This window comes from Mustela nivalis (assembly GCF_964662115.1).
Source record: "Mustela nivalis genome assembly, chromosome: 4".
NCBI classification, from domain to species: domain Eukaryota; kingdom Metazoa; phylum Chordata; class Mammalia; order Carnivora; family Mustelidae; genus Mustela; species Mustela nivalis.
Window position 1 is genome coordinate 140,797,286 of NC_139023.1, and position 23,805 is coordinate 140,821,090.

The 23,805-nt window shown below is 34.4% G+C and overlaps 1 protein-coding gene across 2 annotated transcripts in view; it reads left to right on the top strand.

Moving 5' to 3' along the window:
- The window catches only part of LRBA (LPS responsive beige-like anchor protein), a 730,800-nt gene that overhangs the window by 648,720 nt on the left and 58,275 nt on the right, over window positions 1-23,805 (top strand). For both annotated transcript variants that reach the window (XM_082728100.1, XM_082728101.1), the window contains exon 48: window positions 227-394. In XM_082728100.1, the coding sequence (XP_082584226.1) occupies window positions 227-394 (168 nt within the window). The remainder of the gene's footprint in view (window positions 1-226; window positions 395-23,805) is intronic.

Genomic DNA, 23,805 nt, shown 5'->3' on the forward strand with positions numbered 1-23,805 from the left:
TAGAATCATACTGACATGTAACCAACGTAATACAGTTCAGTGTGACAAGTGCCAGAAATTTTCTAATTATAAACAAAGGAGAACTGACTCCGTTGGAAAATAGGACATCAGAATAAGTCTATTCACAGTAAATTTAGTGTAAAACTTTACTGCTTGTTCTAAATTTCTCTATTTTTTAAAAAAGCTGAAATCAGTATAACAATATGATCTGTGCCCTCTTTTTCAGGCTCTGGAGAGTGAATTTGTTTCCTGCCAGCTTCACCAATGGATTGATCTCATTTTTGGCTATAAACAGCTAGGACCAGAGGCTGTTCGATCCCTCAATGTGTTCTATTACCTGACCTATGAAGGAGCTGTCAATCTGAATTCAATAACTGATCCTGTATTGAGAGAGGTAAATTTCTGACTGGATCTCTCAGGTATCTTTAGACTAGAAGGTACTGGATATCCTCTTCCCGTGCTTTCATTTTGCTTATGATGAAACTAAAAACTAGATGAGTGAAGTGAGTTGAGCAGAATGACCTCTCAGGTAGTGACCTAAGCTGGAACTTGAATCCAAGACTGGCCTCCGCAAAACATTTGAGTCAATATAAAATGAGCACTTCTTCAGTTTGAACCCATTCAGGGATCATTGATCATATTTACAATTTTTATAACTTTGAAGGCTACTCTCATAAAAGTGTTAGGAAAATAGTAATTATTAAAATATTATAAGCATAAATCTTTTTAAATGTGATAAAACATATATATATATATATATATATATATATATATATATATAACTCATATATACATATATATAGTACATAAGTCTATGTTAACCAAATAGAAGTTAAGAGTTGGAAGGAAGTCTCAACCTTGTTTTATCTTTGTCATATATTTTCTTAGGTAGAACACTCAACACATAGTTTTAATAAATACAAAATAAACCAAAAAGTCTGCATATAGCCTTGATAATTTTATTTTTAATCTAGTTATGCATTCTCCTAATGCTAACATACAGCATGTACAAAGATTATAGAGTTAGACCATCTTAAGTATCTATACAATTTTAGAACAAGCATATTTAAGAAACCAAGAGTGATTCATAGGGAATGTTTTATATCACTGTGAAGGGAACATTATTTGTGATGAGTAAGGCTTGCTATTTTCACCAACATGTGATGCATTCCTTTTTAATTCTACTTATGACACGGTAATATTGACAGTATACATATTTAAATATATTTGCCAGTATATATTATTGTCTGCTTTATGTCCCAGATAACAAACAGTACACAAACAGAGGCATCATGTATTATGTGTACATTTGTCTTAAATTGCACAGGTTTTGACATTTTTTTTTTAAAGATTTTATTTATCTATTTGACAGAGAGAGATCACAAGTAGATGGAGAGGCAGGCAGAGAGAAAGAGAGGGAAGCAGGCTCCCTGCGGAGCAGAGAGCCCGATGCGGAACTCGATCCCAGGACCCTGAGATCATGACCTGAGCCGAAGGCAGCGGCTTAACCCACTGAGCCACCCAAGCGCCCCAAATTGCACAGGTTTTGAATTGTTATTTTTCAGCTTAATTTAGAGCTGGAATCAAAGGAACTCATGAAGACTTTTCTAATTTTTCAGTTCTTTGAAAATGTTCTTTTGCAGGGCCATTTTATTTTATTAGAGCAACAACTGATTACATGATACAGAATATACATATTTCCATATATGAAACTGAGGTTACAGCAAACATACAAATGTTGTTACAAAACAGTATATAATTTCATTGTTAGAATAGAAAAGCATAGACCAGCTTCCTTTTTTGTTCTAAAAGCATTTGAACAGTGTTACTTTGTTTTATAGATGTCCATAATTCTTCAACAAATACATCACCTATTTTTATTTTTTCATGTGCCCTTATAGTAATTATTCATATGTCTGCCTAGCTGCTTTATGACTGAAATCACAGTATAAATTTGATTTTACTATCTCCTGTTTTTTAAATATTTTTAAAATAATTTTTAATTTTTTAATTAACATATATTATTATCCCCAGGAGTATGGGTCTATGAATTGCCAGGTTTACACACTTCACAGCACTCACCATAGTACATACCTTCCCCAATGTCCATAACCCAACCACCGTTTCCCTTACCCCCTCCCCCCAGCAACTCTCAGTTTGTTTTGTGTGATTAAGAGTCTCTTATGGGGGGGCGCCTGGGTTGCTCAGTGGATTAAGCCACTGCCTTCGGCTCAGGTCATGATCTCAGTGTCCTGGGATCGAGCCCCACATCAGGCTCTCTGCTCAGCGGGGAGCCTGCTTCCCTTTCTTTCTCTGCCTAACTCACTGCCTACTTGTGATCTCTCTCTCTGTCAAATAAATTAAAAAAAAATCTTAAAAAAAAAAAAAAAAGAGTCTCTTATGGTTTGTCTCCCTCCCAATCCCATCTTGTTTCATTTATTCCTTTCCTACCCCCCAAGCCCCTCACGTTGCCTCTCAACTTCCTCATATCAGGGGGATCATATGGTAATTGTCTCTCTCTGATTGATTTATTTTGCTAAGCATAATACCCTCTAGTTCCATCTACGTTGTAGCAAATGGCAAGATTTCATTTGTTTGATGGCTGCATAATACTCCATTGTGTATATATACCATATCTTCTTTATCCTAGAATCTCCTGTTTTACTTAACATAGCAGCATATTTAGCAATAATCTGTAATGTTAATTTTGAAATTCTATAGTACTCTGTAGAGTTGCCATGAAGATATACTTAACACTTTCTTCCGATATGGGATCCTATATTTTTTTAGAGACCATTGGAATATCAAAGATGATAGAACATACCTTCCTTGTCATTAAAGTTTATGCTACATTTGCATGGTAAAGGATGGCTCTCAGCTTGTACCCTTGTGATACTACTGGTTAAAAAGTGAAACGTTTAATTAGCGGGTTGTTTACAGAATGTAATTGGTTCTTTGTTTTATGAGGGAATTTTTGTTGTTGTTTTTTTGCTTTTTTGTTTTTCCCTTTTATCTGTTTTACCCATTCCCCACACTCACCTTGTCTCTGGCAACTACCAGTTTGTTCTCTGTATTTAAGAGTCTGGTTTTTTTGGTTGTCTCTTTTTCCTTTTGTTTGTTTGTTTGTTTAATTTTTAAATTCTACATATGAATGAAATCATGTGATACTTGTCTTTCTCTGACTTGTTTCACTTAGCATTATACCCTAAGGTATAAGGTAGGTCCATCCATGTTGTTGTGAATGGCAAGATTTCATTTTTTATGGCTGAGTAATATTCACACATACATATACATACATATACATACATATACCCCGCATCTTCTTTATCCATTCATCTACAAATGGACTTGGGTTGCTTTCAAAGCTTGGCTATTGTACATAGTGCTGAAGTAAACATGGAAGTGCCTTTATCTTTTTGAATTCATGTTTTAATTGTTTTGGGGTAAACAGTAGTGAAATTACTGGATCATAAGGTAATTCTATTTTTAATTTTTTGAGGAACATCTGTACTGTTTTCTACAGTGGCTGCACCAGTTTGCATTCCCACCAACAGTGTACAAGCGTTTTTTTTTCTCCACATCCTTGCCAACAGTTGTTATTTCTTGTCTTTAATTTTAGCCCTCTGACTGATATGAGATGATATTTCATTGTGGTTTTGATTTGCATTTCCCTGATGATGAGTGATGCTGAACATCTTTTTATGTGTCTGTTGGCCATCCAAAAGACATTTGGAAAAATGTCTATTTAGATCCTCTGCCCATTTATTTTTTCCAATTGGATTATTTGGTGTTTTGCTGTTAAGTTGTAGAAGGTCTTGATATACTTGGGATATTAATCCTTTTTTGGATATATCATTTGCAAATATGTTCTCCCATTTGGTAGGTTGCTTTTTCATTTTGTTGATGGTTTCCTTTGCTGTGCAAAAACATTTTATTTTGGTGTAGTCTCCATAGTTGAATTTTGCTTTATTTCTCTTGCCTGAGAGGACAGATCTGGAAAAATGTCCCTGTGCTGATATTAGAGAAATTATAACCTATGCTTTCTTCTAGGATTTTTGTGGTTTCAGATCTCACATTTAGGCCTTTACTTCATTTGGGGTTTGTTTTTGTGATTGGTATAACAAACCATACACAGTTTCATTATTTTGCATGTAGTTGTTTAGTTTTCCCAGCACCATTTGTTGAAGAGACGATTTTTTCCCCATTGTATATTCTTGCATCCTTTGTTACAGATTAATTGACCAGACATGCATGGGTTTGTTTCTGGGCTCTCTCTTCTGTTTCATAGATCTATGTGTCTTTTTGTGCTGGTACCATACTGTTTTGATTACTTCAGATTTGTAGCATTTCTTGAAATCTAGGATTGTGATACCTCCAGCTTTTTTCTTCTTTCTCAAGGTTGCTTTGGCCCTTTTGGGTCTTCTGGTTCCATACAAATTATAAAATTGTTAGGAAAGAAATTGAAGATGACACAAATGGAAAGATATCCTATGTCATAGATTAGATGAACCAATATAGTTAAAATGTCCACTCTACACAAAGCAATCTACAGATTTAATGCAGTCTCTGTCAAAATATGAACAATATTTTTCATGGAACTGGGACAAATAATAATCAGTTTTGGCTCTTTGTTATTATTCTGGACTAACCCCCTCTCTTACTCATATTTGCCAATGATTTACCAAAGAAGTTTACCATTTAGTATTTATAGTATAATGTAAAAGAGCACTGTCCAGTACAGTAGCTACTAGTCCTATGTAGCTGTTATACATTTGAAATGTGGCTAGTGTGACTGAAAAACTGAATATTTAATTTTATTTATTTCTGATTAATCCAAACTTAAATTGCCTGTATGGCTAGTAGACAGTATGGCTATAATGACCATTGGCTATCATATATCTTTGGTGACCATATTTTCTGAATCCAAATTCTAGGCATGGGGTCAGACAATAGGATAGTAAATGTTTGTTAAATTAACTTGGTAGAATGTTTGAATTTTGTTTTAGTCCATTTAGATATTAGACATATAATTGAAATATATGTATCAATTAAATAATATTTTTCTTTCATTTAAACTAACATGTTAGGACTTCAAATAATGTTTTGTTATAAAAATATAGCATAAAACTTACCATTTTAACCATTTTGAGTGTAATTCAGTGTTGTGCAACCATTACTACCATCCATTTCCAGAAGTTTTCCATCTTCCCAAACTGAAACTCTGTATTCCTTGAAACAGTAACTCTTGATCCACGCCCCCACTCCTCCTTAGTCCTTGACTACCACCATTTTGTTTTCTATCTCTAGGAATTCAACTACTGTAGGTACCTCATAGAAGTGGAGTCACATATTCATCCTTTTCAGCCTATTTCACTTAGCATAGTATCTCCAATGTTCATCTGTATTGTAGCATATGTCAAAATTTACTTCCTTATAAGGATGAATAATATCCCATTATTTGGGCATACCATATTTTGTTTATCCATTCTTCTGATTATGGACATTTTGAGTTGTTTTCACCTTTGGCTATTGTGAATAGTGTTTCTATAAACATTGGTGTGTAAGTGTCTGTTTAGATCTCTGCTCTCAGTTCTCTTATATATATACCCAAAAGTAGATTTCTCGATTTTATGGTATTTAGCTTTTCAAGGAGCTACCTCAAAAGTATTTATTTTTCAAGATCAGCATTTGCTTAAATTATTTAAAACTTTTGCTTTACATTTCCTTGGCTTCTTTCTCTTTTCCACGACCCCAAGTAGTTAGTTAATTATTAGAAAATTACAATCTTTTTTTTTTTAAGATTTTATTTTATTTATTTGTCATAGAGAGAGAAGTGAAAGCAAGCACAGGCAGACAGAGTGGCAGGCAGAGGCAGAGGGAGAAGCAGGCTCCCTGCCAAGCAAGGAGCCCGATGTGGGACTCGATCCCAGGACGCTGGGATCATGACCTGAGCCAAAGGCAGCCGCTTAACCAACTGAGCCACCCAGGCGTCCCAATTATTAGAAAATTAAATTTTAACTGGAGAGTTTCCCACTCATCACATACAGATTTTTTTACATTGTATAAAAATATGTATTAGATTTTCATTTACTTAAAAAACATGGCCTGTTATGTTCTAAGTATGGTAGGTACTCAATATCTTGAAAGATAAATACAGTAGCTGCCCCCTATACATGGGGGATATGTTTCAAGACCCCCAATGGATGCCTGAAACTGTGGATAGTACTAAACCTATAAATACTGTGTTTTGTCCTATACATAATACTTATAATAAAGTTCATTTTATAAATTAGACACAGTAAGAGATTAACAACAATAACTAAAAGTAAAATAGAATAGCTGTAACAATACACTGTAATAAAAGTTATGTGAATGTGGCTTCTCTCACTCTCAAAATATCTTATTGTACTCACCCTTCTTGTGATGGTGTGAGATGATAAAATGCCTACCCAATGAGATGAAATGAGGTGAATGACATAGACATTGTCACATAGTGTTAGGCTAGTATTGACCTGATTATGTGGCAGAAGTAGAGTCATTTGCTTCCAGGCCATGGTTGATAACAGGTAACAGACTCTATTGAAGTGAAACTGCAGATATAGGGGGACTACTATATATTACTTTGTTCCTTAGCACTATTCATCTAAATATGCATGATTAATTTTCAAAGGTTTTTGGATGTTATTAAAATGAATATGATAATTTTTTAATACAGCCATTCCATTTCATAGTGCTAAGTCTTGCAACATAATGCAGTGTGATACAGAAGAATAAACAAGCAAATAAATAGATAGATATGAAATTAATTGCTGATCCTGATGCCCACTAGTTGTGTGACTTGGCTTATCTTGGGAGTCTGTTTCCTCATATATAGAATTGGTATGAGTATACCTACCCAACAGATTAGATGTGGTATAATGCATTTAAAGTGCCTGGCATGGTACCTATCCCATCATAAGTATCCGTTAAATGTTAGTTCCTTTCCTTATGTTGTTCTCTGTTAAAGCCCTGAGTTAAGAAACACAACCATAAAAAGAATATGAGTTACTGATTGCATCACAGAAAGAACATAAAATGCTTATACTAGATAGGTTATCAGAGACTATTTCCTAGAGGACACTTGTAGAGTTCATTGTAAAGTGAGACAAGAACTCAAAACAAGAATAGGTCATTAATTTGTTCATTTTTTAAAGATTTTATTTGTTTATTTGCGAGAGAGAGAGGGCACAAGCCTGGGGGAGGGACAAAGGAAGAGGAAGAAGCAGACTCCCCACTGAACAGGGAACCCAATGTGGGACTCAATCCCAACCCGAAGGCAGATGCTTAACTGATTGAGCCACTGTGGTGTCCCAATTTATTCATTTTTTAAAACAAGCTTTTACTGTACTAAAATTATATAGTACAGTTAAAAAGTTGACAGTCAAGCCCCTTTCCTCATCAGCTTGAATTCATTGTCTAGCATGGGAATATGGGTAAGTAAACAATTATAGTATACTGTGATTAAATTCAGTATAGAGGTACACTATATGTATACACTGTATGTATGCACAGGCATAGACAATATGCACTAACTCCAGACTGCCAGAATCCAGTCTTGTTTTCTAGAAAATGAGAGGCTGTAGATTGGAGGATGAATGAGAACATTAGGTAGAATCATGAGCAAAGGGTATCTACACAAAAGAAATTATATAGGCTTTCTGCATATAGGTGAGAGAGATCACGAACAGGAGACTGTGATATATGTGCAATGAACCAGAGGTGACAAGGTGAGAGAGAAAGGTAGGAGCCTTACCATAAAGGGCCTTTAATGCCATAAACAGTAATTACAACTGCATTGGCATAAGGCAGTGGATTATAGGTTGAAGGTTAGCGACATAACTACATGTGTGTCTTAGTATCTATCTGAAAGAAGACTGAGAAGGTAAGAACTGGAAAGTACCCACCGGATTATTCTAAGAGTCGCTGTGTGGGATCTTAAAGAAAGTAGCTTAGAAGGTAGAGGACTGTGCAGTGGATGGGACATGAGCAAGTAAACACAGTGAGAAAAGGAAATAATTGAAGGGAGAATGATCATTTTATTGAGATATAGCTCACATATGAGATACAATTCACCCATTTAAAGTATACAATACAGTAGTTCTTACTGTAGTCACAGTTCTACAAGCACCACCACAATCTAATTTTAGAACTTTATGTCACCACAAAAAGAAACCCACACCCCTCTAGCAGGCACTCTGAGTTTTTTTTTTTTTCTTTTTTAATGGGTAAATATTTGGCCATGTGTCTGTGTTAATTGCAAAGATCCAAAAAGGGGAAACATGTCAAACGTACATGAAACAAAGCATGTAATAGACTACTAAGCTCTATGAGGAAGAAGGGAACAAAATCCAGGACACAGATAGAGATAAGTACTGAACAACATGGAACAATACTTCCTTGTCTGAGATTAGAGAGTAGAAGGTTACCCTGAAGACTGGGTTAAGTAAATACGCATGAATGAGGGGGAAAGGGAACACAATTACAAGGGTTTGTACCAAAAGTGTGATAATATTTGTGGAAATACTTAACATAATGATGGGTGGTTTTCATGGATGTTCAATAATAAATGGTTATTTTCTTTCCATTGTTTTTCTCTGTTCTTAACAGCAGGAGAGTAGGTATATAAAAAAGTTGACTGGAGAAGGGGTGTGTGTGTGTGTGTGTGTGTGTGTGTTGTGTGTTGTGTGTAAATATACATGGAGAGAGAGAGAGAGATGGGGTTTTACTATGGGAGTATGGTGGAATATATAAAGAAGGATTTTAAGTGGAAGGGTGATTGATGAAATTGTTAAAGGGGTGCTGTTAACTGGTGATCTAGGCTGGTTTGGATAGATAAGGAAGGGGCTGATTAATTGGAAGAATTAATTCTTTCATTCATTCATTTAACAAATAATCATTATGTTTGAAGTACTAAAAATACAGAGATGAGCAAGAAAGTCAAGTCTCTTCCCTCATGGAACTCACATTCTAGTGGGGTGCACAGAAAATAAGCAGTAAAGATTACTGAAGAAAGTAAGACTAGGTAAGGGTATATAGAGTGACTTGTGAATAGGGCACTATTTCAGAGATGTTGCTAACGGACTGCCTCTTTCTTTATAAACACTGTTTCCTTCCTGCTTTGATATCGGAGTAAAGCTATACAAGGTGACCCAGGGAGCCAGCTCCTACTGCTCTGATTGTGCCCACCATGTGTCTGTAAACCCCAGGCCTGGGCAGCTCTAAGTCTTGTCACAGCCTCCTGCTAGTTGTAAAGCTCCCACTATTGCCCTCTTCCTTTTTACTCCCCACCCCATCCTTAGGCTACACCATCTTTTCTTCAGAATCTTGTTTCTCTAAGATGCTTTAACATCTCTAATAGTAACTTTGTGCATACAATTGACTTATATTAGAGCATTATCTCTGCAAGATCATAGTAATGGGACCATGATAGATTTGTGCTTTTCTAGTATTAAAAGCAAACTAGACTTATTTCTGTCAGTAACTATAGTTTTACTTATTTCTGTTACCTACTATATATTTAGTTTAACTTGGAACACTTAGATATTCACACAGAGGCAAGTTGTTTATGTACAAGTCATGTATTTACTTACTACTTGGGAAAAGCTTCATTTCTCTTGAGAAAGTTTTATTCTAGAGTGAATGGTTAATACATATGGCATAGTAAGTGATCATAAAAATAATCTCTCTATAAAAAAAAGCACTAAACGATAGAAATAATAACCATAAGATGAGGGAGAGTAATCAGAGAAACAGCCTGCAGCACATTAAACTTTTATGTTGTTTTTAATTTTTAGAAAACAGCTGGGTTATCAATATACAACTATGACTACATTTGCATATATCACCAGAGAGAATAATTTTTCGGGCAATATACTATTTTTTTCAAATATCTGTGACCTCCAAATAAAAGATATATTCTTATCTTAGCTGTTTATTCTAATAGACCTCTTTGCTCTTTAGCTCTCTGTCTCTTTGATACTTTCTCCTTCTTCTCTACCTTTACTATTTTTCAGTCTGTTCTGTTTTCCAGCATTACATATATTCTCTTTTCTGTGCACTTTGTATTTTTTATTTTATTTATTTATTTATTTATATTTATTTTTAAAAAATATTTTATTTATTTATTTGACAGACAGAGATCACAAGCAGGCAGAGAGCCCGATGTGAGGCTCAATCCCAGCACCCTGGGATCATGACCTGAGCTGAAGGCAGAGGCTTTAGCCCACTGAGCCACCCAGGTTCCCCTCTGTGCATTTTTTTAAAAATGAGGTATGATTGACATACATCATATTAGTTTCAGGTACATATCATAATTGATATTTTTATATATTGTGAAATGATCATCACAATAAGTTTAGTTAGCATCTGTCATATATAGTAATGGAATTTTTTTCTTGTGATGAGTACATATATTCTTTCATGGCCAGGGTGCACATATATAAAAGTGGCAATTTTCTCATTGTTATATCTGCTGAATTTGGTTTGATTTACTTCTTTTCCTTTATACAACTTTACCAAACCTTTCTAACACCATTTCAAAAAAATTAAAATCAAAGAAGGAGGAAATTTTAAAAGAGAGAAAAATTAGGATACTTAAATTCAGGGTCAGATATGAGTAAGAGTAAATATTTATATTTTTATTAAGGAAAAAACACTTATAAAATCCAAATTTATAAAATAAATACATGATGAGTTGAGTATTAATTATACAAACAATTTTCTTTTCCTAAAAAATATAACATAAGTATTTTCCTTAGATATTTTCTTTAAACACATTTAGCATATAATTTTATTTATGAGTATGGTTTCTAGAACAATTTTATATTCTTATCCAGAATTCAGCTATTCATTTTAATATTAATGGTATTTGCTATAACCAAAAGTTGAGAACTCTGTTATCTAACCATTAGTGTAAGACATTTCGTTGATCAAGTTTTAGTGCATGTGCAGTGATGTGCTCTGAGTTTTATAAGTAAAAATAGAAGCACAAAGGAGGAACAGCCAACCCAGATTAGGGGAGTATTAACTGCCTAATCATAATCCTTAAGAAATGAGTTAGGTAGGGGGGCGCCTAGGTGGCTCAGTGGGTTAAGCCGCTGCCTTCGGCTCAGGTCGTGATCTTGGGGTCCTGGGATCGAGTCCTGAGTCGGGTTCTCTGCTCAGCGGGGAGCCTGCTTCCCTCTCTCTCTCTGCCTGCCTCTCCATCTACTTGTGATTTCTCTCTGTCAAATAAATAAATAAATAAAATCTTTAAAAAAAAAAAAGAAAAGAAAGAAAGAAATGAGTTAGGTAGACAAAGCAACAGAACAGGTAGAGGAGTTCAAAGCAGAGAGTACTACATGTGGGAAGTAGTATCATATGGCTCTGTGACTGGAAAAAACAATGTGATAGTTGGAGAAGGTGTAAGAAGTTGGTGATGAACAGCAGCTAATTTGATGGTGTCTCCAAAACATAGTTGAAAACCATTTATGTCTGTCCATCATTAATCTCAGCCACCACCATCAGCTCTCCCTTGGCTAGTATTCGTAGAAAAGATCACCCTTTTAAAATGTTATTTTAAAAATATAAATCAGATCAAGTTAGCCCTCTACATAAACCTTCCTATTTCATATTAATCATAGAATTTGATCCACCTGATCTGGCCCTTGCCTTCCTCTCTGGTCTCAGGCCATGCTGTGCTGTTATCTTCCTCATTCATGTGTCTGCCATACCGACCTTCTTTCTGTTCCTGATCATGTGACATTGTCACTGACTTAGCACCTTTTTATGGTGATCATTTTCTCTGATTATTCTAGATTTTCACATGCTGGCTCCTTGTTATTTATTCCTCAACTTAAAGGTCATCACTTCGGTGAGGGCCTGCCTTCATACATGCAATCTAGTTATATTTTTGTTACTAAATATAATTTACAGCTAAAGAATATGGAATAAATGATACAGATTATTTGAAATCTGTAGAGACTTGACTCACATTGGACTTAGTCATGTTTCATAAATCTTTTATGTATATATTTGAAAAACAATAAGTATTCTTCAGTTTTTAGTAGAGTTTTTAGTACTGTCTTCAGTAAGACAATAGTGATAAGTGAGGAGCATAATTGATGAGTGTGATTTTTAAATTATTAATATTAGTTATTCTATGCTATATTTGACCTTAAACTAAGCAATTCCATACTGCTATTCTTTTTCAATTTTTGTGATCTCTTTTTATATATTTTTTTTATTTCTGCCCTGGAGCTATCAGTTCTTGCTTCTTGTACTATGTCATGTATATCTGTCTTTTGGGCATTCCTCCTCCTGCTCTCTAATTCACTATTCTGTAGATGCTGTAGCCTGAGAAACCAGATTGATAGGACTAAATTAAAGGAAAAGTAAATAGATTTTGATTACTTTACCAGATATATAAACATAAACTACAGTAATCAGGACAACATGTTCTAGTGAGGAAACTAAAGTTCAGTGGAATAGAATAGAGCTTCCAGAAGTGGACATATTATATATGAGCATATATGATAAATGTGGTATTTTAAATCACTGGGGAAAAGACTGTCTTGTTCCGTATGTGATGTTGGGACAGCTAGCTAATTGTTTAGAATATGAATTTACTTAGATCCCTGTTTCCTAATTTAAAGTGAAGGAAATTGCAAATGAATTACAGTTATTTATTTGGAGTAAAGACTATGTTACAAATATAAAAGATGAAACTGCAGAACTTAGAAGATAATGTAGGTGAGTAGTTTTATAATCTTGAAATAGAGAAGGCTAATTTTAGAAGTCTGATATCAAAACCAAAAAATTATTAAGGAAATTGATGTATTTGGTTTCATGAAAACTGGAGTTTCTATACACCCCAAAAATTAAATAAATAACAAAATTTAGGAACAGATAATTTACAAAAGATGAAATATATACCACAAATGAAAAGTAGTTCATCTCACTAGTAATCAATGAAATCCAACTTAAAATGCATCATATTTGCCTGCTAAATTATTTAAGATTAAAAACAATGAAAATCCTAGTGTTAGTTAGAAAACAGATATTGTGAATCTCCAGCTTTTTCTTTGTGAATCTCCTACTGGGAAAGGGGCCTGTTTTCACATTAAAATCTCCAAATAGTTTCTGACAACTAAAAAAAAAAAAAAAGAAAAAAGAAAAGCACCATTGTGATATATTTGATGAGGATGAAAATCAGTTTAATCTTTATAGCAATCTGTATCAGTTTTTAAAATATTCATGCATTATTTACATAGAACTTTAGCCAAAAGCAGTAATTGAAAAAGTATGCATAAAAATATGTTAAATTGTAAAGTTGTTGTTTATAATAGCAAAAGAAAAAAAATGCACATAAATTTCTACTAATACAGAACTGATTGAATAAATATTGGTATTTCTATACAGTGGAATGCTATACATCACCAGAATATTGCTATGGAAGTATATTTTGCCATATTACAGGGAAAAACATGTTATAAATATATAAAATACAACTTTTATATGTGTAGGTAGGCATTAAGGACAAGTCTGGAATTACAGACCTCAAGATGTTCGTATGGCAATCTAACCAAAGATGGTCATTATCTTTGGTGAGTGAGATCACGGAATTCTTTCATTTACTACTTTCTAATTCTGAAAATTATTTTTCTTTTAAGTTAAAGAGGAAAAGCCAACTAGCCTATAACTCTTTTTCTTTTCTGAGGAGGAAGAAGTCTCCTCCTGAAAATCTGAGCAAATGAAGCTTATTAACATGAAGAGAAGGATACTGACTTTGCTTTTGGATATTTGGAGGTGTTTTGTGATTACTTTCTGGTTTTTTGGCCATGTTCAGTGTTGCCAAAGATAGTGACTGTTTAATGATCTTCATGTAACTTTGATAAAGATCATTTATAATTTCTTAACTTTCTTTCACTCAGAAATCAGAGTACCTGCAATCTTTTACTTTGTTAATTCACTGAACTATTATTTTTTTCATACATTTTAGCAATTTGAGTTTATTTTTTCACTTTTCTTATCATATTTGAGGAGGACCAAAAAGACCTCTTCTACTTTTAGGGAAAATATCTTAGATATATTACTGTTAATTGTAGTTCTTGTCATCATTTTCTAAAATCAAGAAGACTTTGGCTCAGTATTCATGAATTCTAGATCTCTGGATTCACTACTTAGTTGTGTGTGTGTGTTTGTCTACAATTAAATAGTTATATAAAGGGCTTTAAAAACTTATTCAGCAAAGCAATGCATAATAACTATAAAAATTTAAATAATTCAAAACTATAAATTTGTATGTTATTACTGAGTACCAGAGTCACATGCTAATGTCAGCTATAACACTTCCTATAGGATGTGGTTTGTTATATATAGAAAAGAGCCTCCACCAGAGAATCTTTCACCTTTTACTGATGCTTGAAACTCCACTATTAGAGATAATTTTATTACACATCTTTTTTTTTTTTTTTTTTTTTTAGCAATTCCTTCCAAACATTCAGCTCTTTGAGCACAGGATTTGATAATAGGTTATGACAAAAGGGGAAGTACAAGTACAGACACAGCACAGGATCTGAGCCATCTTTGTGTAAGGAGTTCAGGGCATATCCTAAGATGTGTGAGAGGTTGAAAGAAGAGGTGGAGAGGTTGAAAGGCAGAAAAATACTTTGCTCACGTAGGTAGATGTTGTTCAGAAACATTAATATGAATAATATTATCTGTGCTTTTCTGTCACCTTGCACCTTTCCTCTGGAGGAGTCATTTTCTCCTTTTTAAGTAAATACACTGTTATTTTATATTTATGTAAGTTCAGAAATTAGTTCTTAATTTCCTTTTAAAAATGAAACTTGGCTCTATGTTCATAGATGGGCAGGAAAGAAGAGGAGGGGAGCCATGATATTGCTCAATTTAAAGAATTATATACAATGGGTCTTATAATGTGAAAGTAAAATCTGAAAAATTTCCCTAAGTTGTGTTTAGTGTCAGTGGTTGCTTTTTGCTCTTCCAAATTTATCCTTCCAAATGCTGTTTTAGCAACACATAATCACTCTGAGAAGGTCTGCTTTCCAAAAGCAGCAGCAGCAGTGTGTAAGTTTACATGACCCCAGTTTCATGACAGCGGTAGCAAATCAGATATCTTATCCAAGGAAAGCATTTTTGGCTTAGAATTCAATCACTTTCGTGGTGGGAGTCAACAGCTTGTTTCAGCTCTAACACTACTGCAGAATACTGGCTGCAGTGAATCTTTCAGGAAGAATAAACACAATTGGTATTTATAGCATTGTTAACATTTGTTAAATAGTTAAGGGAATGGTCTGTAAGTCTGTTTTAAGCAGGTGGGGCAGGAATCTGTTGTGACTGCTGTGAGATTTAAGAGTAGGACAATAAGACATGATTACTCTGGTTGTAGCAAAGAGTAAGTTAGAAGTATTGAATACAGTAAGTTAAGATTTCACGCAGCCACAATTCAGAGTGTTACAAAAATAATTCTGAAGTATCTCTGGCCAGAAGTGTGTTACACAGATGGCATATTTGACACAGTGCAGGGCAGGAACTGTACAACGAAAAGCCAAATAAACAGTAAGGATTAGTCAAGTTTTAATTGAAAACCTACATAAAAAATACCTTGAAATTATGCCAGCTTTTCTTATATATCAAAACCACAATAATCAAAGTTTCCCTTAGTCAATTAAATGAACATCAAAGTTGTCAGTAAAGCTAATCTTTGTATTTTGCTAGTTATTATTGCATATTGCAGTCTGCTTAGTTAAATAGGTATAGCTAAATTATGCATGCAAAGATATAAAGCAGGCACAGGGTATTAATATTTTTATGATTTTTTTGCCCTGTCAATTACCCAAGGAATCCAGAGCCACTCTGTCATGCTGATGACTTCTGTCATGAACCCGTTTACTTCAGATACCATCTTCATTCCAAATGGAGAATGTGAAAAGTAGTCTCAAAGCAAGTGACTGAATTTTGTTCTCTAAATTTTAAACTAAATGTAAGCTTCTAGAAAGGGTAAGATGAAAAAAACTGCATAGATTTGAAAAATCTATGTAAGGTTATTTGCAAGTATGACAGATAGATTCTGAGTCTTCAGAATAGCATCTTTAGAAAAACATTGCTATCAAAGATGAGAAAGTTTACTTAGAATATAATCACTGTTTCTAGTTTTCATTATTGGTACAAAAAAGCAACAGAAATTCTATTAGTATTTGGGAAATTCTTAAGTCAAATGTATATTTTTAAAATGTTAAGTATTACTAAACTCTGTTCTAACAGTAACTTTTTTGTTTTACTGTCCCTGCCAGTACTGTGTAATTGGAGAGTATGTTTGTATTTGTGTGCATATTGTCTTTCATCTCTAAGTTCCTCAAGGTCAAGGATCATGTCATCTGATTGCTCACTGTACCTCATTTCATTATTCTCACACAGTGGATGTTCACAATATTCTTGAGAAAATAGACGACATGATTTTTACCAAGTGAATGGCTAAATGACAACTTCTTTCCAGGACATAGTTTAAACATATGTGTCTGGTTTTGAGGAATAATTCAATGTTCTGAATACAGTAAATTAACTTCTGATTTTTCTTTAAGAAATGTCCCTACATTTTCAGTTTGCCTCTCAGTATTGGCAACCTCTTTGAAGCAACATTTCACTTATTTTTCTAGGCAGGCTGCTTTATCTACTCATTTCCAGTAGCTAGAGATGGAGGTGTTTTGAATGAGCACATCAATGTTCTAGACAGAGATACTGTTTGAAATTATCCATGAACACAGTGCCGCTGAACATTATTGAGTGACGTTTGTTTCTGTTGGTTGTGTCTGCTCTGACTAGCTGGTTTCTTTCAGATTGGCAGCTGGGATTATGCTGCAGTGGATGGACAGCTATAAGAAGTGGAGATTGTAGTGAGACTGGGTCAGGCCTCAATTTAATGTGTGTTTGGAATGTATGGGTTCGGTTAAATGCACTAATGGGAAATCCATGCATATTTTTACAATTTAAAATTACCTTACATTTTACTTAACTTCCATAATATTATTGAATAATAATATATAAAAAAAAACGAGGGGCGCCTGGGTGGCTCAGTGGGTTAAAAAAAAACTCATCTCCTTCCTTAATGTTCCCTCTCTGCTGATTTCTTATTACTGCATTCTTATTTTTTTTAATAAATTTCACTTTATTTATTTATTAAATATTGTATTTATTTATTTGACAGAGAGATCACAAGTAGGCAGAGCAGCAGGACGGGGTGGGGAGGGAAGGAGGCTCCCTGCTGAGCAGAGAGCCCAATTTGGGCTCTATCCCAGGATCCTGAGATCATGACCTGAGCAGAAGGCAGAGGCTTAACCCGCTGAGCACCGAGGCGCCCCTAAATTTCACTTTATTTAGCAAGCTACTCTTTCTCTTTATTCCTTATATACTCCACACCATCATCATATATATGTCTCCAGATAACCAATGCATTATGAAAAACATATAGTTTACTTAGAAAATTTATATATTTTTCTAAATAGTTGATTAATACTAAATGATGACAAAATATTGCTAAAACAAATGGTCCCTTGAAATCCGGTAGATCTAAGTTAGGAAATAAGCTCAAATAACAAAATTAACTTTGTTAGTAGCAAGGTCTCTGTATTTCACAGTTTTTGACCAGTTTATCAGCTGGAATTGTTCCTAAAATGATTAAAAAATTCTTCTGGCTACTATGTTGGTGGAGAAATTAACCATCATAAAGCTATATTAAATATTAGCAGATTTTTCTTTAGATTTTCATATTTTTAAAAGATTTTTTAAAAATGGAAAATTTTTTTTAAAGATTTTATTTATTTATTTATTTGACAGAGAGAAATCACAAGTAGATGGAGGGGCAGGCAGAGAGAGACAGAGGGAAGCAGGCTCCCTGCTGAGCAGAGAGCCCCATGCGGGACTCCATCCCAGCACCCTGAGATCATGACCTGAGCCGAAGGCAGTGGCTTAACCCACTGAGCCACCCAGGTGCCCCTAAAAATGGAAAATTTTAAATTTTTCTATATTTTTAAAGTATGCATGTTTTAAGCATTACAGCATGAGATGCTAAACAGTATATAATTGAAGATAGTATTAAAGTATTAATTTTTATCCTGCCAATCTCTCATCAGATAATAGCTGATAATAGTTTGGTACATACCCTCCAGATTGTATACATGTATATTCAAATATATATGTACTGAAATAATACATGTAAGTATATGTGTGTTTATATTTTTATTTATTTCTTTTTTACTTAAATGTGGTCATATATTAAATTCTTTAGTAATTGGGAGTTTTTTCCCATCAATATATTATAGACTACTTTCCATGTCAGATACATTCAGACCAACTCATTCATTTTAATGGCTGCATGGTATTCTATTATCGGAGTTTAAGTAGTTTTGTCCCCTAAGTTTTACTGCTAGCGAGTGTTGTAGTAACTGTCTTTGTATCTAGATCAATTCACACTCATCTTATTCTTTTCCTTAAGAAAATTTATAGAAGTAGAATCAAAACCTTGGTCTTAAAAGATTCCTTTTAAATAATTTGAGTTAGGTTCATTATGCTATTTTTTTAAAGATATATAGAGAGAGATGTAGATATCTCTCTATATATGTTTGTTTGTTTGTTTGTTTTAAAGATTTTATTTATTTATTTGACAGAGATCACAAGTAGGCAGAGAGGCAGGCAGAGAGAGAGGAGGAAGCAGGCTCCCTGCTGAACAGAGAGCCTGATGCGGGGCTCCATCCCAGGACACTGGGATCATGACCTGAGCTGAAGGCAGAGGCTTTAACCACTGAGCCACCCAGGCACCCCTGTTTGTTTGGTTTTTTTGAGAGAGAGAGAGCACACACGAGTACACCAGCAGGGCGGAAGTTGGTGTGGGGCAGAGGGAGAGGAAGATAGAGAATTTTAAGCAGGTTCCACACCTAGCACAGAGCCCAACATGAGGCTTGATCTCAGCACCCTGAGATCATGACCTGAGCTGATATTAAGAGTCAGACGTTTACCAAACTGAGACACGCAGGCACCCCCACATTGTGCTATTTTTTTAAAAAAAGATTTTATTCATTTATTTTGAGAGAGAGCAAGCATGTGCACAAACAGGGGGGAGGGTCAGACAGAGAGGGAGAAGCAAACTCCCCACTGATCAGGGAACCTGATGTGGGGCTCCATCCCAGGACCCTGGGATCATAACCTGACTGAAGGCAGACACTTAACCAACTGAGCTATCAGGCTCCCCAGATTATGCTATTTTTAAAAATTGTTGTGCATTTAAAATTTTTGTTCTGTCCACTCAAAAGGAACTCTATTTCCTTTCTTAGATTAAGAGAGAGTCTGATTCCTCAATATTTTACAAATGATGCTTTACCTTTTTTAAAAATAAGCTAGAGATGTTATCCAAACAAAACCATATGTATTATATATAATTTTCTCTTTTGGAATCTTCATGTATTTTTTATCAAGTACATTTATGTGTTCTCTTTTGGCCTTAGTAGTTCATGTTATCAGGATTTTTGTCCCTTAGGAATTAAGTACAAAGTTCAACATATTATTAAGTAGTCATTTGATTAGTACAACTTTTTTAAATTTGCTGATACCAAAGCTAGGTTTTTAACTGTGGCCCCAAAGAGGACTGAGGCTGTTCAACCAGAGAGTCAATAAACATGGAGTGGAAACCTGTCAAATATCTAGCAAATCATCCTCAACTTAAGTTCAAATGTGTGAACGGCAAGAGGAAAACTGGCGCGAGTAATGATATTATATATAACATAGTAGAAATTACTGGTTATTCTTATGACTCTTTTTTAAATACTCAAAAGTAAATCTGAAATATAAAATATAAACTCTTATTTGGATTTTTAAACCTTTCTTGGTAAAGAATTACTCTAGAATCTTAAGACAGCTTTTTAGAACTTCATTATGGTAGTCACAGAAAATCTTAATATATTACTAAATGGAATGTGTTTTCTTAATAAATTACTTTTATTTCAATTATCTAACCTGGTTTTATAGTGCTTTTAGATATAAATGTATAGGAGATAAAATGCAATTTCAGAGTTGTGTGCTTAAAAGAAACAGCATACGTATGTGTTTACCTTAACTACATCCATATGTTTAAGTTTTTTCTCTTCCAAAACCATCTTAAAATAAAACTTTACAACTTTATTGTTGGGTTACTAAGTGTTGTGTTGATTTAACTTGTTTCCTCTGTTATATTAAAAAGACTAGTTCTGAGAGACTAAAATAGTCATTGTTAAGTTGAAGCCAAATACCACGTTGTCACTAAGCCAGGTCTACTTTTATTTACTTTGATTTCATTTCTGTATTTCTTTCTTCCTTTCATTTTCTCTAGTGTGTGAATCTATATTCTCTATACATACTGTCTCTTTCTCTAGATGTAGCTATATAATCATACAAGTATGCAATAGTTGGCACAGAAAACAATGGAACATGCAGCTTGTTGAAAATATTTTCATAATATTTCCATTTGAAATCCATTAATAAATTCTCTAGGTAATATTTGAGATGCTGTTTATAAAATATAAATATGTGGTTTTACTAGAATGTCTCAAAGTATTTGCATAGTCTTTTTTATTATTATGTATTTCAACATCTGGAATGCTGCCTGCTGAACTCAGGTTTTATTATAGTAAGTAGTAACAGGCTATTTACAGAAATAATTGGGAATTGATGAATAAGAATGTTAAGTAGTAAAGTAGGCTTTTTAGTAGAAATGTTTAATAGAATGTTTTATTCAGTGGAGGCTGCTTTGTAATAGTGTTAGGAGTATATCTGAGCTGCATCCCTGCTGAATTATGTTGATTTGGATGGTTATACATTCTTTCAGTAAGTATTTATTGAGCACCTGTGGTATATCAAGCCCCAGAAACACAGAAATATTTGCAGTCTCTGGTCTCAAGGAGACTTGCAGCCTAATTGATAAGGCAGAAATTATAAATAAGTAAAAAGTAAGTAGTAGAGGTCTGTGCACATTGCTCTAAAAGCAACACGAGGGATAGCAGCAGTCTGGATGAGACCAGGAACAGTTTCTTGTTTTCCATGGAATCTTTCTAGCACTTTCTGAGCCCCCTGTAAAGATAACCTAAAGCCAAATATGTTAATAATTATTAAAATTAACTAATAGTTAGATGGGGATTCACTATCCTATTCCATAATAAAAATTTAACATAATCAAATTTTATCATCTGGAACCAAAACTATCTAGATGAAGGAAAGTTCTTAAAAACAAGTTAGGCATTTGGTAGAGTTTATTAAGCTACCTTTTTACCATTCCACGTTCCTGAATCTTATACCTGTGTTTCCTGTGATTTCAAACCTCAGTTGTACCTCTAAATTTCAGTTGCTTTATACATAAGGCTGAAGGGAAAAGTGAAGAAAGAGTGATAAGTAAAATTACTTTAAGAGGCTTTTTCAAGTCACACATATCCCCCAGTTTCTCACTTGGCTCTTAAGAATCACTGTATAGTGAGACATGGATGCATTGTCATATCCATCAGCTATGTTGGGGTAAAGAAATGAGAATTATTGTCTTCATTGATATCTTGCAGACCTTTTGTGAAAGACTGGTCTCAAGAATAGCAGTTAACAGCCTTCACTTACACTTGCCATTCTTTCCCTTGTCCACATTTTGCCCTTGTCAAGAGCTGTGCTATTGTCTCAAGATTGGTTTTGTCCCCAGTACAAACCAATATGTGCATAAGGGTCTGGGTGAGCTTACTATGTATAATAGGCACTCAGTACACTTTTTTGTTGTAAGAGTACCATGTGCAAGGGACTGTTCTACATGCTGCACACTACTCAATTGTGTTCTCACACTTTGTGTTAGTACAGTTGCAGAGATAGACTAGTAATTATTAAAAGTTAAAAACACAAGGAAGCTAAATCAAGTGCGTAATCAGCAATATGAGCAGACTATAAGATTTAGGCAATAGTACACCAAAAAGGTGGAACTCAAGCAGGATTTTCTAGAGAGGGGTAGGACTCAGGAAGTTGAAGATAAGGGTGACCATTCTAGAAGGGGCAGTCATATGAGAGAAAATGTAAGGCAGAAAGAGCTGATCATATTTGCATAAGAAAAGTAGCCTGATGGACAAAAAACACTGTATGAAGGAATTGGATGAGGGAATAAAAGTTAGAGATGTGGTGCATGTGGGAAGATATTTATTGCCTGACATTAGTCCTTTACCTTTTAATTACTGGAGATTAATTGAAATCATTTGATCAAAGGAACATTGTGTAAAGGAGAGTTTGGGAAAACTCAATTCTGCAGGATACACTGAAGGAAGAAATTAAATTAAAGAAGAAATTAAACCAAAGAGATTAATGCAATCCTCAATACCTGAAACTTATAGGGAGCTGGATTCAGAAAGGGGTGAAGGATATGAGAAACTGTAAAAGCAGTGATTAGATGATGGAGGTTACAGGGCAGGCAGAGTTTAAATAAAGTGGAAAATAAGACATCTACAAAACAAAAGAAGTGATTGGGTCTAGGACTTATTATATTTGAAAGGAAGAGGTAAAATTTTAAAATATCAGTAAGAATTTGAGCAAAAAGAAAGATCAAAATAGGGACGCCTGGGTGGCTCAGTTGGTTGAGCGGCTGCCTTCAGCTCGGGTCATGATCCCAGCGTCCTGGGATCGAGTCCCACATGGGCTCCTTGCTCAGCGGGGAGCCTGCTTCTCCCTCTGCCTCTGCCTGCCATTCTGTCTGCCTGTGCTCGCTCTCTCCCCTTCTCTCTCTCTGATAAATAAATAAAATCTTTAAAAAAAAAAAAAAAAAAGATTGAAGAAAGATCAAAATAGGAGTCAAATCCTTAACTAAAGAATGCTAGAATAAAATTAGTTTTCCCAGATTTTAGATATGTTAATTTTAAGTTTGCTGAGACGTACCATGCACACAGTATACATAGATGGCCATTAGGCAACAGTGTAAATGGACACTTCATAAAAATCAGTAATCCTTTGGTTTTAGATTTGAAAATCTTTCCCATAGAAGAAAAATTTGAAGTCATGACAGCAGAAAAAATTCCAGGGCAGAAAGTGTAGATGGAGAAATTCAGAATGCTAGGAAAGAATTTGCAGCGACAAGTTGATCTGTGGATGAGAAAGAGTGGAAGTCTGCAAACAACAGAGAATAAGGTTAGAAAACTAAGCTGGGGCAAAGCCAAGAAAGCCACAGAGAGAATGTGAAGAAACTAGGCTGTGATCAACAGTGTAGACTGCTTCCAAGATTAGGGTGACTGAAAAATGGTAGATGAGTTTTAGAAACAATGAAAAGAATCTAGAATGGTCAGTTGATGATGTAAAGTGTGACTACAAGATTCGAGATTATAATCATTACCTGACAATCTTACTCCATAATTTTCACACTTGAAAAAGCCATTTCTATTCTGTTTTTATCACCAACAACTCAAAGGTTAGTCAAGAATTAAAGTATTTGTGCCTAAGAATTCTGTAGTCTTTTTAGATGTTGGGGAGACTTGAAAAGAAAATTATTATTTAACCTGTGTGGAATAATACAACTTCCATTCTGTCATTGAGAGAGAATAATCAGACCATCATATTACATGACTTGAGAAAGCCTTTCCTGAAAGAGTTCACTCATGTGCAAGTTCTAAAATTTTAAGGCTTTTTAATAAAAAGTGTTAAAAAGCGAACATGGTAGGGTGACTCAGTCGGTTCAGCATCCAACTCTTGATTTCTATTCAGGTCATGATCTCAAGGTTGTGAGATTGAGCC